Below are 13,888 nucleotides of genomic sequence, written 5' to 3' on the forward strand. Positions count from 1 at the left end.
CTTCATTAAAAGCCTCACATCTGTTGGGTCAGACAACCTTCTATCGTCACACGAAATACTGACTAGGAGTAATCTCCTGAATTTCCATGCAAACTGATTTTTGCACCTTTTTTCATGGGTTATGATGGTTCACTGCTGCATTGCTCTAACTTAGTGTACTTGCTGAAGGCAAGTTGCAAACAAGCACAAGGTCAAGAATTATCAGCTAACTTTTCACTTATCCTAACACTGGACACTTGAATTTAAATCACCCAAACTCTTCAGCAACCATAAAGCCAAGTTAATAGTTTAAAGTGAAAAAAAATATAACAGCTAGCTATTTATCCATGCTTTCATGTTATTTTGTTTGGATCTAAGAGCAACATTCATATTTAAAAAGACAATTTTTCCTGCATAAAAAGATTACCCACATGGAAGCAGATGAAGGTTTTTTTCTGCTGAATCAGACCCTAATTTATGTCATGTATTTTACCCAGTAGAAATGCCCTAGTTTTGTTGTACCATGTTACCTCTATTAAAACAAAATTGCAATCTTTTCAGTCCAACAGCTTGCCTGAAACTCTTATAGGCAGGTTTGACCTTTACATTATGAATTTCATTTCATTATAAGCTCTTACATTTATATTACTGCTTAACATGAACTCTCACTGAAACGTGACCTGACAATTTCTATCTATATTTATTCATGCTAAGCTTTGTGCTTAACAACTATCGGGCTAAAATATAGTTACTTGAGAAATAAAATTTCCTGCTATTTCAAACAATGAAGGTCATACCAGCTTCACATAAAAGGAAAGGAAATGTTTCATGTTTTACTATTGAGGCATGCAGTTTATATTCATTGTTTTAATCACCTATAATACAGTGTTGGCCAAAATTGTTTTTTTTTTTAACTTGTGTCCCTCTTTGCACTGTTGTCAAGTCAGGCATATAGTTTATCATCATTAGCACTGCCCCACCGATAAAAATACCAAATACAGATTCAAAAATTACTGAGCTATACAGCTGGAAAAATAATAATCGAAATGAAATGAAATTTGTCCCAGGCCATATTGTGTCTGAGTTTTATTCCTGTAAACTATCCCATTGGAGAAATACTTTTACCTTTCTGGAGCACGATCCTTTTCAAAGAAAGGATCCCAAAGAGATCTATAAGCTGTTAGCTTGGTGTTTTTATAAACCAGATCAGTAAGAATAACTGCACAAGTGTAGGTCCATGATGAAAGATATGATCAATGTCTAATTCAGTTTTGTCTGAATACCAGTGTCTCATTTTCCAGCTGGTCATCAGTATGCAGTAATTATAGCTACTGTGCTAATTTAAGTATTACACACATGTACACTAGACTTCCACAAGTATTTGGAAGGCTCAGAACAACACTTACTGCTATCATGAAAAGATGTCTACTAAAATCGACCTCTTTTTCTAGTTAGGAACATTAATCGTTTTTTGCTGTTTTCTGTTTGTTTTTTTCTGTAAGCAGATGAATGTATTTAGAAATATGCATATTTTTTTTTGCTACGTATGATTCTATGAGAAATGCTCACAAAAAAATACTCTACTGCACAATTTATAACAATTTCAACAATTTGTACAATATACAAACATTTACAGCTTAAAAAACCACAACAAGGTTACAATCTTTTTTGTCAACTGGCTACATGAAACACCTATTGAACATTTATATGGTGTCAACATTTTCAGTTTCACATACTGAACACAAGAACAGTTTGGTTTGGTTTGTTTCATTTTTAAAACAATGCCTTTTAACTACAAAATGGAATGTTTCCTGAAATACTTATCCCATTCCTGGTTACAATTCCCAATAATATGAATTTTATTCAGTTGCAAAGCACATGTTATGAGAACTTTCAAATGCCCACTCTATGTGGTACCTAGCATTGCAGCACAGCTGAAAAGAAGTATTTTAGCACCCAGAGCAGGAAATACAACCCCACAGGAAAAAATAAAATTAAATTAAAATAAAATTAAAATTAAATTAAAAATAAAAATTAAAAATAAAAATAAAATTAAAATTAAAAATAAAAATAAAATAAAATAAAATAAAGCTGCAATGTCAGTTTTTAATCTGCACAGGTAGTACAAAATGTTTTAATCTGGGCCTCCTTCTCTCTCTCTCTCAATAGCTCCATGCTGGTGATCCTAGCCAGCCAAGCTTCTGGCTCACAAAAATCCTTACCTCGGTCCTTCCCAGTTTCCACAAGGGATTAAATTTGTCGGGAGACTTGAAGTTTACCAGCTGTGCAGTTAGATTGCGAAACAGAGGTAAAGAAGTGTGTGTTAAGTAAGGGTGGAGGTTATACAAATGCTTACTGTCAAGGTGTTGCACTTGTACAAGAATAGATCAGCTGAGGCAGGGACTGTGTCTGTGAAAATATGGAACTTGATAGAAATAACCTCAACACTAACGGCAACACAAAGCATGCCAGATGTATCCAATGAAATCCAGCAATGTTGATTTAATACACCATAGTATTCAGAAAAAAAGATGATGTTATATGGGGATGGGAATGAGGTCATTACTGTTATTTCGATAGGAGATACACAAATGGCAACTAGCTGCAGAATACTATTGCCTATTAACGCACTCATACGTGATCTATAATTACAATAGATCAAAATGCAGGGCAAATAGCTCTCAAACTACTGAATGCATAGCACTAATAATCAAGTTTTGAGCCATGAGCTCTATTACTAAGTCCCTAAAAAAGTTGCATTCAAAAACATGCTAGCATATTAACCATGGAATTCAGTGGTGATATTGAATGCCATACAACCAGTACAGGAATATTCACTGTTTTATACGTTATTTGTAGACTTCACTATTAAGACACAGTATTACAGAATGATTACAGTGTGCTACTAGACAGGACTAGATAATCAGTCACTAGAACAGATTACCCAAAGCCCCGTCCAATCTGGCCTTGAGCACTTTCAGGGATAGGGCATTCACAAACCCCCTGGGCAACCTGTTCCAGTGTCTCATCACCTCCCAAGTCAAGAATTTTTTCCTTGTATCTAATCTAAACCTTTTTTTTTTTTTTTTTAAGTTTAAAATTGTTACACTTTGTCCTGTCACTACATGCCCTTCCTTGTAAAAAGTCACTCTCCACCTTTTTTTTTACAAGCCACCTTTAAGTATTGAAAGGCTGCAACTAGGTCTCCTCAGAGACTTCTCTCCCCCAGGCTGAACAACCCCAACTCCCTCAGCCTGGACGAGAGGTCCTCGAGTGCTCTGATCATCCTTATGGCTCTCCTCTGGATCTATTCTGTCTTTCTTGTATTGGGGGCCTAAGAGCTGAACACAGTGCTCCAGGTGGGGTCTCAGAAGAGTGGAGCAGTGGAGGATAATCCCCTCCATCGGCCTGCTGGCCATGCTGCTTTTGATGCAGCCCAAGACATGTCTGGCTTTCCGGCCTGCAAACACACATTGATGACTCACGTGAAGCTTCTCATCAACCTACGACCCCAGGTCCTTCTCCTCAGGGCTGCTCCCCATCCTTTTATCCCCCAGCCTGTATTCATGTTTGGGGTTGCCTGAACCCAGGTGCAGCACCTTGCTCTAGGCCTTGCTGAACTTCACTGGGTTCAAGTGGGCCCATTTCTCAAGCATGTCCAGGTCCCTCTGGATGGCATTCTTTCTACCATATGTCAACTGCACCACACAGATTTGAGTCATCTGCAAACTTGCTGAGAGTGCACTTGATTCTACTATGTCATTAATGAAGGTATTATTATCCTTCAAAAAAGCTCCTAAAAGCTCCTAAAGTGCTACAGAAAAATGCACAAGAGTGTACTTTTTAAGCTCTCAGGTGTTAAAAATCCAAGTGTCAAAAAAGTTCAGAGGAAAACTTCAGCTGAAATTAAAACACGAACTTGAAAAAAGAAAAAAAAATTACATTAGTTTTATAAATCTGTAAGAGCACAAGCAAATGAAAACACTGCCTACAAAGCAAAGTCCTAGGAATATGAATTAGAGGTCTAGCAAACTATTTTGTCTATTAACTTTTTTCAAGTTTATATGCCACATTTTTATTTTTAGAGCTATCAAATGTTCTACAGCTAGGAGTGATCACCTCTATTGAACAAAAGTTTGTGATGGAAGAATTAACTGTATTTATCTTCCTTTTCTAGATACCTGTCTTTCAAAATTAACACACATCTATTCCACATCATAGTATGTCTGATGGCTTTTATTCCTTGTGGCACAGACAGCAACCCAAAGAGATCCTGAGTAGATTTCCTCATTAGAAACATTTACTGAAGTCTCTTCTCTCCATTGTTATCATTAGGTGTATTAAAACTTAACAATAACACCTGTTAACTAAGCAGACATACCTATAACTGCAATGTTGAAGTAGTATTTTGAGTAACTTACTTTCAAATTTCTTGACATCGAAAAACATTAAAACAATTAAGCTATTTTTCAAACAACATTTTCCATCATTTCATCCAAGACTGTAGGAAAGGGGGAAAAGTCTACCTTTAGTTCTCTTTTCTTACACTTAAACAGGAGTGTATTTTATTATTTAGACATCCAGGCAACGTTGACTTCATTAGCTTGGACAGGAAACAAAGTATAGAAATGCAAAACATATTTTCATAACACAAATAAATCTGCATTACTTACAAATGAGCAGTTTGCTTTGCTAGAAGAAAACCTTCTTCAGCATTACAATTAAGCACTTGAAAATACTGCTGAAAAGCAAGTGCCTGGATAGCGGTCATTTCAGCAAATACACAGCTTTCATACTTCTGAATATTTCAAGTCCATAATATATGTATTTTCTTGATATGTGTGCTGTGTTCAGAATCTACGAACACTATACAGGTCAAGAGCTTCAGACAACAAAACCAATTAGGTATGTGAGAAATACACGTATCACAAATATTTACAAATATTATGACATAACAAATTTAGTCAAATACTAAAAGGAAGGATGCATTTTCATATGAGAATGGTCAAGAAACCTCTTACCTTTTCAACTCAAATTAAAAAAAAAAAAAGGCAACTCTATGAGTTTAAAATAATCAACAGTGAAAACAGGTGAAGAGGAAACTTATGACCAAAGTTATACAGTATGTTTTGGTAGGCCAAGTTCAGTTTTGTTGTTGTTGTTGTTTTATATAAAACAAAACCTTAATATCATGAACAGCAATAATGACAAATATCAAAGTATACCATGTATTCACTGAGCAAATAACCCAAACAATATGCTACACTATTGGCCATTAAGGAAGAATGAATTACAAAATACAATTAAAATCCCCATAAATGCAATAATGAATTTAACAGTGTGCATTTATTTTTAATATACATTTTAAATGTTACCACAAAACAGTTTAAAATAAATATATATGCGAAAAGGCATCTGTGGACACATACACACACACACACACACACACACAAATCACTAGTTAGCTTCAGAAGAACTTTAAAATCATGGAGATAATTAATTTGATTTTTGGTCAACAAATCTGTCTAGTCACTTCAATCTTTTATACCCTTTCTTAAAGTAACTAGCAGCTAAACATGACAAAAGCACACCTCTGTCATTATGGCTTTAAATAAAGCATGTATTTTCTTTAAGAGAGAATATAAAATGGGCTGCCTTGTCTACAAAAGTGCTGGTTTGTTCATATTGCAGGCACTTCACTGGACTGTGGGAAAAGTACATGACCCATCCTTGCCATCCTATTGTGCTAGCAATGCTACACATTGAAGTATTAGAAAATTCCAGAAAAAAAAAAAAACGCTGTTAAGGGCTAGTATGCAGAGAAGAGAGAAGCCTAACACAATTCCATTGTCTTTCTCTTCTAAATCAAAGAGAAAAGTAATTTACAAACATATCTATAATATTACATGGCACACCCATATTTTTAAGTTGAAGATGTTGTCAATCAGCAGTTACCTTAGTGAACATATGGGCTTTAATATCAACTTTGCTTTAACCAGATTCACATTTATTTCTCCTTTTATAATTCCTCTGTAGATCCTCTCTTGTGAAGGTAAATTCAATCTTACTAACATTACTGGAAGCAATGTTACATAATACAAATTTTTGTATTCTTTGTACAAATGCTCTTGTCATTTCTGCTATACTGCAATAGCAAGCATATAAGCATAACAAAAACAGGTTTCCAAACCCAGAAGCTACAGGAAATACTTTCAGTTCATTAGTATCATCAACATTTAGACAATGTCATTAGCTAATTGTCAACCTCCTCAGCATCTCTGGACAGTGATTGTACCACAGTAACAGAGAGAGGACGTAATGCTGATATAATTTGGCTACAGTACCAGGGTTAGGCAGTGGGAGTCAATGCAGGATTATTTTTTTTTCTAAATGGCTGTGCATTTATATTTTTCTTCTGCATTTTTTTTTTCAAAACTGCTTTTGATATGCTGTTACAGACTCAAATACCAGATTCGTGACATCTGTCTTCAGCTACTACTTCTTCACCACTAGTACTTTCTAGGATGGCAGAAATACTTCTGAAGTTTAGTTTTGCTGTAGAAAGTGGTCATTTCTACCATTTCATTGGTCCATTTGTTGATAGTCAAAGTACTTATATGTCACAAAACCTTAAAGCTTTCAGAAGAGACGAATTTAAAAAACAAAATATGGATGTAGGAGAACCTACAAAACACAGAAATATAACACTGTTTTGAAGGGAGTCCTTGGAAAACGTGTAGTCATTACAGAGGTGTTTTTTGTTGTAGTTTGTTTTCTTTTTTTTTTTTTTTTTCTTTTCATGCCTTCTCTTTTTTTTCAGGATCACAAGACAGCGGTTGAACAAATGAGCAATTTCCAATGTTCTGCTTGGTTCTAGTCATTTCTGGTGCTGAATGGTTTTCCTTCTTCTTCGCTTGAAAAAACAGCAGCACCTGCAGGTGTGACATGAATTACATACAATTTAAAAAGAAGCCCCAAAACTGTTGGCATTTTGTTTCACTTGAAGTATGTAGCTCAGTTATAATGACCTCCACAAGGAATAAATCAAGTTCTAAGTATGTGATTGATTTATTTGTGAAAAACTGAAGCACAGAGAGCTACTGTTGACATAACAAGGTCTGTCAAAGGAAAAAAGCTATAATAAAAATAGGTAGTGAATCCAGAGTATTGTGTGAGGGTATGAAAAACATGGGCATTACAGACTGACTTAAAAATGCATTTGTAAAAATAAGTAATGTTCCATTACCTGAACACTTTTTCACATTAACTGTTAATATGACAAAGACAAGCTTGAGTTTATCTTAAACTTGCACCTCCTGAACTGGGCACTTAAGACTCTACCGTGCCTAATACAAGAACCCAGCTTGAGCTTCTTTTGTCAACCAGAACTTAGAAAAGCCTCCCCAAAGCTACTCCCCAAAAATATTTTAGAAAACTACTTTCATCAGTAACAAAATGAATACTCCAATTCATTACTGTGATGACAGCACTGCAGTGAGAATCACAGCTTTAAGTGTATTAAAGTATACTGACATTTTTTCCTCTGCTTCATTGCATATTACATGAAGGAAACTAAAATTGAAACTGATAAATACTGCCAATTTCACTTAGCAGAAAGAGGCAGTCTGAAAGTAACTAAGAAAACACTACAAAAGGAAAAAGGATTGGAGGAAGTTTGAGAGGAAGACTGAAGGAGTCCAGGAAGCATTTTTGAAAAACTAGATGAAAGCAACAAATACACAAAGAAAACGTTTCATCTGCATGTCATGGTAGTCTAGCTTATTTTAAGCAACTCCTAGCTCCTGACTATCACTTTGAAATTAAAGCTTTGACTTAGGAAAGTATTCGTAATACTTTAATTATAATCAAAACTGAACATGCAAGCATTTTAAATGGCAGATTTTGCCACTGTTAGTTCTGCTGTTTGGTTACTGAATTCTCAATTGCATTGCTATACACTATACTAAATACTGATATTGAAGAGTTTTTCTCAAACTATTAAATACAACGAAAGTGAAAACTACAGCTTTACTGTATCAGCAGCCTATCAGCAGCCTATCAGCAAGCCCTTAAGTTCACCAAGCATTAGATGTCATTAAACTTCAAAAGGAGTCTTGACAACTTAATTTGGAATACGGGAAAAGGGAAAAGCATTTGAAAATCAAGGAGAATAGGGTTCTAAAAATGAAGTTCTAAAATGGGTGAGAACATCCAAAGTAAGTGACGTAAGTTACCTTCTCAAAATATCCAATGGCACCCTGTTGCTCAGTCACTGAAAAGGTAGCAGTGGGCAGAGGCAGACCAGGGCTGCTCTGAAAGTTATGTAACTTTCAGTAGAAAAAAACATTGGTTATTGAGGGAGAGGAAGACCCACATTAAAATTCAATAGGGGAAATTGCAGAGATAATATTTGTACAGCTACCAGAAATAATACTGTATTATTTACCTTAAAGGACTTATGAGAGAGACATAATTGCTCTTGAAGGCTGGTTAATACCATCTGTAGCTGAAATTCTCCATAACCGCTAGCCCTTTTTCTTACCAGCTGTCTACAACCACTAACACCCATTATTACTTAAGCTATTACTGAATTTATAAGCAGATGTATGGAGTACAAACTAGCTTTATCCTTCTTTCACCTCCATCTTTTCCCAAGCATTTTATATATGTATATACGCAACAAACACCGTATCAAAACAAAGCATTTTACAGTGGTCCCTCCCTTTCAGTGTGGATTATTCTATGATCCTGTAAATCAGGAAATGCTGACCTGGACTGTGATAGTAAATCACTTTTGAACTTGTTCCAGATTAGGAAGCCTCAAGGAAAGCTTACAAAAGAATTTTGTAGATTCATAGTTAATATACAGAGCACAAATTATGTAAGTAACCATATAGGAAGATGAAATTATAGTGGACAGTTAACTTAAATTCTAGAAAAACAAACCTTGAAGTTTAACTCATCACCTTTTAAGTTCATTTAGTTTAAATGGAATATGTCTCAAGGAACAGCAGTTTACACTTCGTAAGTGTTTAGGACTGCTTAGACCCTCTGTGTAATTCAAGGACTTTTTTTTTCCTCTTTCTTTCCAAGCAAGTTGTTTTAACCTATCCTTTGCTGAAAATCTTGTACTGCCCTTTATTCCTGCTCCATAGCTTGTTTTGCTTGCTCCTTTTCTGTCAATCAGAGAACAGAATCATGTAATGGGGAATTCAAGAGTGCTACCTTTAGCCAACATAAAGCATTGCTTTTGTAAACTCTGTCTTCTGGATTTTGTATAATACTATTATAAAGAGTATTCTATTAGCAGCTATCAGTTTAAAATGATAGAAGCTATTAAACTGTATTCCAGTACAGGGAATTTAACTAATCATGCTAAATGCAGTTATTTGGTATGGGAAAATTAATGTCTTACTAATGTGTGTAGGAAGTATTAAAGAAATATAAATTCCACAGAGCACTGTAAATCATAGTATTGATTTGAAAACTTACTGAAATAAGTATTCTTTATACTTACTGTATACTTAACAGCCTAGTAATGCTAGATCTGTCAAACCTTCTAAGAACAAATAAACAGCATTTTTAAATATACGCACATTTACATGGAACTAAGGGAATTCAGAATAAGCTGTCAATTTACTTCATGAAAGAAATGTAGCCTTGATGTTAAAGATCCATAGTGTATCATTTCTTGAAGAGCATCATGAAAAAATAGAAATACTGACTTGTTCTTAAGAATATTGTCACTAGATGGCATCATTATCATGTATAGATTTTACACTGCTTGAAGACAAATTTAAATCTACAAAGGATGGAGGGACATTGTTTAGCATTAAAACACAAACTTCTCCAAATACTCAGTATGTATGAAAAATGCATGAGAATTCATGCATGAGACTTCAAGAAATCTCATTTTAGAAAAGAAATTTCTCTTTTCTTTGTGAAAGCATTTAATGACTCCTAACTTCTTTCTCTGTGGGTAAAATACAGTGCAACTTATATACTAGCAGGCAGTATAAGCTCTAAGTATGAAACTAGTGAAACAACTTGCTTTTCTGTACAATCCAATGTGACCTTTGTGATAGTAGCTAAAGTAGCAGTCTCAGTATTATGCGTACTACCATTTCTTTTCCAAATCTTACACCTTTTTTTTTTGTTAAATATCCTCCCCTCTATCACTTCAACTGCCCCCTAGCAGAACATGCTAAAGCAACTTCAGCTTTCACTTGTGTTTATGCACCAGTGTTTTTGTATTTATAAGCTGGCACGTGACACCACTTTACTGTAAAATTATTAGTATGTGCTTCGAGTGACTAAAAGTATGTGAGATGCAAAAAGCACAGATCACCTAACCTGTTTCTGTTTGTCCTTCTCTGTCCTCCTGTGGCAAAGCCTTTTGGTTATGCAAATTACACATGCTTCAGAGAAGCAACTGTTGTGATGAAGATGTCTAGCAAAGAGTTATGGAAATAAACGCTAATTGCTCAATGATAAATGGAAGACCAGCTGAAGAAGCTAAGATCTGCAAGTGTCAGGGCAGAACAGTGATCAAGTTGATTTTCTTCCTGTTTTACAGCTTTAATAAGTAACACTTGACACAGGGCTGAATGCTACTATTTTACAAAAACAAGTGAGTTAATTTAAGACAGACCCACTTCTAAGGTCGGGCTTGAAGCACAGCAACATCTGAGGAGCACAATGGTGACAAGCTATAGACTTCAAATATTATACTCCATGTGCGTACATACATAAACAAATAATACACCAAATAATGGAGTGTTGTATGAATAAAATAATTAAGTGCTCAATGAAAAAATCTTAGCTTTTCTAATTTGCGGCATCCCACTGGAATGGAAACAGATCTAAAATTCAACTAGGCAGTATTTGTATTCATAGTTAAAACAGCACATTAAAGAAAGTTCCCTTTCTTTAGTATTTTAAAACGCTATATAGTCATGCGAAGTTTCTAAAAGTATGAAAACATCTAGAACAAAAAACGAAGCATTCCTGGAAAACATTCAAGTTTGTGTCCTCAGAGGATGAGGAAATTATACATATGGAAGATAAAAGCAAAGGACTAACCTTGTTCACATTTTCAGATGGAAAAAAAAAAGATTACAAAAAAAGGTAGAGTGATACACTTTTGATGACACTGTCTCCTTAAAAACAAAAGAGTTTCTATCACATACATGAAGAACCTATACTTGCATTTCCTTACACTATTCAACAGCGTTACATCTGCAAACAGATGTACCTCAAATACCTCAACTGCTTTTGGTATTAAGTTTGCAATTACCATGTTAAAATGTAAAGTTACTTAAACCTTCTGAATTATTCTTACTGAGAAAAGAATGTATACAGTGGTGTATGGTGGCAATTTTGGATGGGTGTGCCTTAATTACTGACAAAGTATAAGACAAGTTCTAACAGAATAGCGAACAAAGAAATTGCAGTTTAAACAGATACTACTGGAAAACTAATTTTTTGTTTCCTACTGAAGAAGATTAATCCGTAAAGTAGGATATTAAGAACTGACATTTCATATATAAAAAACAGTAAGTATAGGTCAAAAACAGTCAAGGACAGCTTGTTTGTCCCTCCATTATTCATATTACACTAAATATAAACATGCTGTAGCAACGTAGGGGTTGGCCTATTCTCCCATGTGCCTGGTGACAGGACAAGGAGGAATGGGCTAAAGTTGCACTAGGGGAGGTTTAGGTTGGATATTAGGAGAAACTTCTTTACTGAAAGGGTTGTTAGGCACTGGAATGGGCTGCCCAGGGAAGTGGTTGAGTCACCATCCCTGGAGGTCTTTAAGAGACATTTAGATGTAGAGCTTAGTGATATGGTTTAGTGGAGGACTTGTTAGTGTTAGGTCAGAGGTTGGACTAGGTGATCTTGGAGGTCTCTTCCAACCTAGACGATTCTGTGATTCTGTGAAATGAACAAATAACTTCTACATTTTTAATTGAGCCAGCAGCACCTAGTTTCTGAGAATTCTCTTTTTTTTCCTGTATATAAGTAAACGTAGGTTTAATTGTGATGAAAATTACCCAAAGCTTTAGAAATTTAATCTTTTCCTGTGTATACATGCACTGGGTACAATAAAGGTTATCACTGCACTTACCCAAAGGGAAGGAATTGGGAATTTCTCTATGTGCAGCCTATCAACATCCTTGTTATACAAGACTTTGGGCCTTTTTTGTTTGTTTTGAAATAAGAAAACTAAATTCTTGTGAGAAAAAATAAAAATAGTACAGCACTCTGCAAAGATTGCAAGTAAAGAACTGGTCTTCTCAGTGCCCAATAGAAAGATAGTGCAAGAAGTGGGACAATAAGCACTGCCATTCAAGATTTTTAACTACTTATGCACATAAATCACACATATTAAAACTAGAACCTACAGAACAATCACTTCAATAAAAAACTGTACTTTATGAACTTTATCTTTGTTTAAAAATACAGAAAATGGGCCCTAGAAAACAAATTCTACTAATGAATGCTTACTAGATTTTTCTGCTACATGCTTCTGTGCATCTGTAATCAGCTAGATCCATACCCTTCTGAAATTCTATTCCAAGTGCAATTATAAAATAAAGTATCTTGAAAGTTATCCTGCCTTCATCTATCAAAACCTTTTTTTCTGCACTGCTTTGCAGGTTTGACTGTACTACTAATATATATACATAGATATTAGCCATCTTGGGTTAACCGACATCAGTGTTTTCCCCTTTCATTCCACTGTAATTCTAAGGTACCCTGAAATTATGGTTTGGTTAGCAAGTTGTCAAAGACTAATATTTTGGTAAATACTGTTTACAGATGTAATGGGCAAAGCTCAAACATCATATAGCATTTATTGCTTGTTCATGTGAGTTATTTTCTAGATGCTAAAACACTAGCTGAATGCTGTAACATCTGAAAACAACTTCTACCCCTCCAAAACAACGTAGCAAAATATTGTACTACCCACTAAACATAATTGAATAAGGCACACCACAGACTACAAAACTTGAACAAGCAAGATCTGAAGCAGGCAAAATAGCTTCTCAAGGTGGCTATCTGTTTGTAAAAAGTTAGTTATTGCATGATATTAAAAACGTTTTATGATTTCCAATTGGACTTGTTATTTTAAAGTCCTCTGAAATGAGTTTTAAGCAAAATAAGGAGAATAGTCCTTGGGGCTATTTCTGCCTGCCTGTGCTGTAGAACTCACCACATGTTCAACACTTTCTCGCAGCTATACAGAAAGAGAGTAAGGGAAAAAAGAGAATCAGATACAATACACAGAAAGAATTATACATCTTTCACAGATATGTTTTTTTAATCAGACACTATGTTAAAATAAATATTTCAAAATTAGTTAAAATATAAAAAATGCATGCACTTCTCTAGTATAGGGAAATGTGTTATTAAAAACTGAGCCTAAAAAGCACAAGCTACGGAAGGTCTATTACTTAAATGTTTAAAGCCAAAATTAAGTAATGCACCATGATACTTTGCCACTCACCAGTGTCTTTTCAGCTTAGACAATGTTCTTTGAGTAACTAAACAAGAAAAATTTTGAAGTAGCTGAGAAGACCAGATCTAAAGAATATGGAAAGAAGAACATACTTTGTTTCATCCGTTACTTCTACTTCTGCAGGAGCTGTGATGGGCACATTTGAACGGCCTGCAGTTGGGTCATCTGTGTTCAATTCTCCATTTGTTGAGCTTACTACCTGAAATCACCAGAGATATTTGAAATTATGCTAGTGCCAGAAACACATTTATAAATTTCTGAAGTTATATCTTCGAAACTCAATTTTTGTTAATTCTGTAAGTCTTTTAATTACAATAAAAGTATCCATTCCAACTGTTATTCCTGCATCCCCGACTTTCTGCCTTTTTCAAAAGTAAAAGACAT

General features: G+C 34.9%; 1 protein-coding gene across 23 annotated transcripts in view; it reads right to left on the bottom strand.

The window, feature by feature from the left end:
* Window positions 1–4,197: 4,197 nt before the first annotated feature.
* CSNK1G3 (casein kinase 1 gamma 3) overlaps window positions 4,198–13,888 on the bottom strand; it is a 75,070-nt gene continuing 65,379 nt past the window's right edge. For 16 of the 23 annotated variants that reach the window (XM_040541335.1, XM_040541341.1, XM_040541334.1 and 13 more), the window contains 3 exons: window positions 13,597–13,703; window positions 8,214–8,306; window positions 4,198–6,911 (listed from right to left, as the gene is read on the bottom strand). In XM_040541335.1, coding sequence (XP_040397269.1) covers window positions 8,249–8,306; window positions 13,597–13,703 — 165 coding nt within the window. In that variant the 3' untranslated portion in view covers window positions 4,198–6,911; window positions 8,214–8,248. The remainder of the gene's footprint in view (window positions 6,912–8,213; window positions 8,307–13,596; window positions 13,704–13,888) is intronic. The other 7 variants (XR_005815324.1, XM_040541345.1, XM_040541355.1 and 4 more) reach the window with 1 other exon arrangement.

Source organism: Cygnus olor, chromosome Z (assembly GCF_009769625.2).
Source record: "Cygnus olor isolate bCygOlo1 chromosome Z, bCygOlo1.pri.v2, whole genome shotgun sequence".
NCBI lineage: Eukaryota > Metazoa > Chordata > Aves > Anseriformes > Anatidae > Cygnus > Cygnus olor.